Below are 3,218 nucleotides of genomic sequence, written 5' to 3'. Positions count from 1 at the left end.
CACAAGAATAGAAAAGGCCCAGAATTGTAATGGCCATGAAATTCCCAGCACTCAACGAAAGGAATTACAAGTGTATATATTTGACATTAGGATAAAGTTATTGTAAGCATCTGTCTTCTTGGGTATGCAAATTTCAATATCACTTTCTTGCATGAAATCTTTGTTATGTAGACAGCCATAGGCCAACCAAACTATACATGGCTTAGCAGTTAACACCACTTGAACTTCATGAATCACCAAACATTTTCTGCTGACAGAGATTATAGGAGGGGTGCCATACTGGCATGGCTTCTGCCAAATTGATGCTATATAAACAAGAGGAAAGATTCTAATGATTTATCATGGCAATAGAGACCACTGACTCAGATATACATTAATCATCAATCATGATACTTATAAAATTTCCATCACAACATGCAACTACAGACAGAAAAGTTTCAGATAATTGTTACCTGTGCAGTACTGGCAATCCTAACAAAATGACCACTAGAGATCATTGGAAAACATAGTTTGGTGGCTTTGGTCAGGAAGTCAAAAGATAGTCTGGAACAACAGACCTCTTTATGCTTATTTTCGTAATACAGCTTAAGCAGCAGAGTGAGTACAAATGTTTTGAAAAAACAGACTGTCACCAATCAAAGTGCATGAAAATCATTTGCCCATCTCCCAGACAACGCCACCATCCTCTGCACGCGGGAATTAACAAAAGTAAGAAGATGTAGAAAATAGACAACCGATGAAGCAAAACATGAATAATGCATCAGTGATTTCCATGGTACAGTCCAAAATCTCAAATTTCCTGATAGAGTTGTTTACTTAAAGTAAGTGGTTCCTCCATGCTCCTGCCATGAAATTAAAGATTATACCTTTGATCTTTTTTTTAATCCAAACCTCAACCAACATCCCTGCACCAACTCCAGCAACGCAAATAGCACCATAGATAGCCAATGCAGAAGGCAAAGATCGTCGAGGCAGAAAGTAACACTCGGGGACTTGTCTGATTTTCTTCGGAAGACGCTTCTTGACAACCGGCTGACTTGACTCAGTAGTCACTGCACCACTCACTGTCTTCCAGTCCGCATTCTTCAGCATATCTTTTGAGTCTTCGCTGCCCATCCTGAAACTGCCCATGCATAAATGTTAATCAGAAGCTATCTCCATACAACATCTTAAAGACATTCAGACAATAGCCGTTGTACTTCAAATAACACGCTGCTAGTCCTAGATTCATGGAGAATATAAACAATGGAACAGAAAGTCATGTGCCTCCCTAGCAGACGTTGACACGCTTAGCAAACTCACAGGTATAGTGGCAGGTCAGAGTTGGATTACATCCTAAGTTGCATAGGACAGGGATGCAAATATGGGGATACGACATTTCCTGGAAACACCAATTCAGGGATACAGCACGTCTACATTTATTTTGAGAAAAAACACAATGTGTCCTCCAAACAATCAACATTGCTAACATTCTCCACTCTAAATTAGTTGTTTTGTTCTTCTACTACCATTGCAACATTTTGCTCAAGGACACCCTCAAAAACATGGTTTAGAAAAGCATTTGTATTGTGTATCCACTCCTAAGAATGCCTTCCACTATCATTCCACCCATTATACATCCAACTAGCTTTCCAAAGGCATGATTTGGTTTAATACTTAAATATGAAATAAAAAGAAATTGCTGCAATTACAACATTATATAATCTAAATCACTCCACAAACTAAAATGGAAGGCCACTCATCAAACAGCACATTAGTTCCATCTTCATACATTATATGAAACAAGGCAGCAATCAACATTTATTCGACTAAGAGGAGAAAATGATACTTACTTGCTTCCGAAGTATGAACCCTTTTCTTCTATGTTGCTTCAACACCAAGATCAGGACAAATTTACTTCAACCACTCAGCAGCCAGCACTTGCTAGTTTGCAGCTATACTCAAGTTCTACATGCAAGAATAGAAAAAATAAATAACAGAGAACCTAACATGTATTTGAGGACAAAGCAACCCTGAAAATCCATTCAGGAAGATGGATAACATGTTCTACCTTTGTGTTTATAAAAAGCGTGTAGTAACAATGAAGTACCAGGTTTGGTAAACTAAACCTGACAAATAGAAAATCCGTACACTTCTAAATATCACAATAAGACCATAATTTAGTCAGTACTGGAACTATTTATCAAAAAGCGACAACAGTTGTATCTAGCGTAGCATAAAAAAATACAGAAAATTAAAGCAAGATATTTATCCCATAAGCCCATGCCTGCTCCCAGCGCACAGCCATGACATGCATGTCCCAGAAATAAACACTTCCATGGATTCCTATCACATTTGTGCCACAGCTAGAATCACATCGAAAGAACAACAGACTGCTCAATGATATCCATTTAAGTCAAGAGCAATTGTATACTTGGGCATTCGGAAACAGGGGTAGGCAGGAGAACCGCTAGTGATGTGGGAACCGAAGAAACACTACAACCATCCCTAAACACGGCCAATGCCTACCTAAAATCAAATCAAAATTCGAGATTATTGCTGGGCATACGACTACCAAAACCAGAGAGAAACCTCTTAGGTCTTGGAGAGAACGTGGGGGTACGACGGTGTGTAGATCCGGTGGCCGTCCAATCAACACGGGGTGAAGCGGTCACCAAGAGATAGTTCCGTCCAATCCGCAGGGGCGGCGCGTCACCTCCGGTGGCCGTCGAGTCAGCAGGGGGCGTCGTCGTCAGCACGGGCAGCGCGGCACCGTCACCATTGTTCGAACGGCACGGGCCTTGTCTTGCAGAGCGCTGTGAGGGAGGAAGGCGGGCACGACGGGGCGGAGGGGCGGGGGCACGGCGGGGCGGCGCGCCGGCAGTGGCGGCGTCGCACTAGGGGAGGGGAACAGAGGAGAGGAAGAAATTAGAGCAAGGTTTTAGCTCACCTGTTTTTTGTTCTAGGACATGAAATTTAGGGCACATGTGCTTCGGCGATACCTATGTATAAGTTATATAATTTTTGAGATTTTTTTTTTAAATATAAAATGTACTGCGGTTGCATCATTTGTATGGATAATATTTTTATGAATTCTGATTACATTTTCCTATCTTATGTAAAGCTCACTATTAGCTCACGTTAATTGTCTATGGTTAATACCCTTCAAATACGGTGTAATTTTTTAAAATGTGCGTTCTTAATTTTCGTACCAGAAACTATATGGCTTATATCTACGA

General features: G+C 40.8%; 1 protein-coding gene across 2 annotated transcripts; it reads right to left on the bottom strand.

Annotated features, from left to right (window-relative positions):
- Positions 1-431: 431 nt before the first annotated feature.
- LOC124682226 lies at positions 432-2,716 on the bottom strand. 2 transcript variants are annotated; one of them, XM_047216955.1, is made up of 3 exons: positions 2,572-2,716; positions 867-1,123; positions 432-686 (listed from the first exon to the last, which is right to left on the bottom strand). In XM_047216955.1, exons 2-3 carry the CDS (start codon positions 1,114-1,116, stop codon positions 652-654), a joined length of 285 nt encoding a protein of 94 aa, XP_047072911.1. In that variant the 5' UTR covers positions 1,117-1,123; positions 2,572-2,716; the 3' UTR covers positions 432-651. The 2 variants fall into 2 exon arrangements, with proteins under 2 accessions (XP_047072911.1, XP_047072912.1); XM_047216956.1 differs by lacking the exon at positions 2,572-2,716 and adding an exon at positions 1,833-1,945.
- Between the last annotated feature and the right edge of the window lie 502 nt (positions 2,717-3,218).

The sequence above is a fragment of the Lolium rigidum genome, unplaced genomic scaffold, assembly GCF_022539505.1.
Source record: "Lolium rigidum isolate FL_2022 unplaced genomic scaffold, APGP_CSIRO_Lrig_0.1 contig_71391_1, whole genome shotgun sequence".
In the NCBI taxonomy this organism is placed as follows: domain Eukaryota; kingdom Viridiplantae; phylum Streptophyta; class Magnoliopsida; order Poales; family Poaceae; genus Lolium; species Lolium rigidum.
The sequence above is the reverse complement of the archived record's forward strand: the minus strand, read 5'-3'. Positions and strand labels throughout refer to the sequence as shown.

Bases quoted from the DNA above. Each gene is read 5' to 3' on its own strand.
- LOC124682226 (XM_047216955.1), bottom strand. From the start codon at position 1,116: ATGGGCAGCGAAGACTCAAAAGATATGCTGAAGAATGCGGACTGGAAG. The intron at 687-866 runs GTATAATCTTTA...TCCCGCGTGCAG, and splicing joins GATTAAAAAAAAGATCAAAG to AGGATGGTGGCGTTGTCTGG.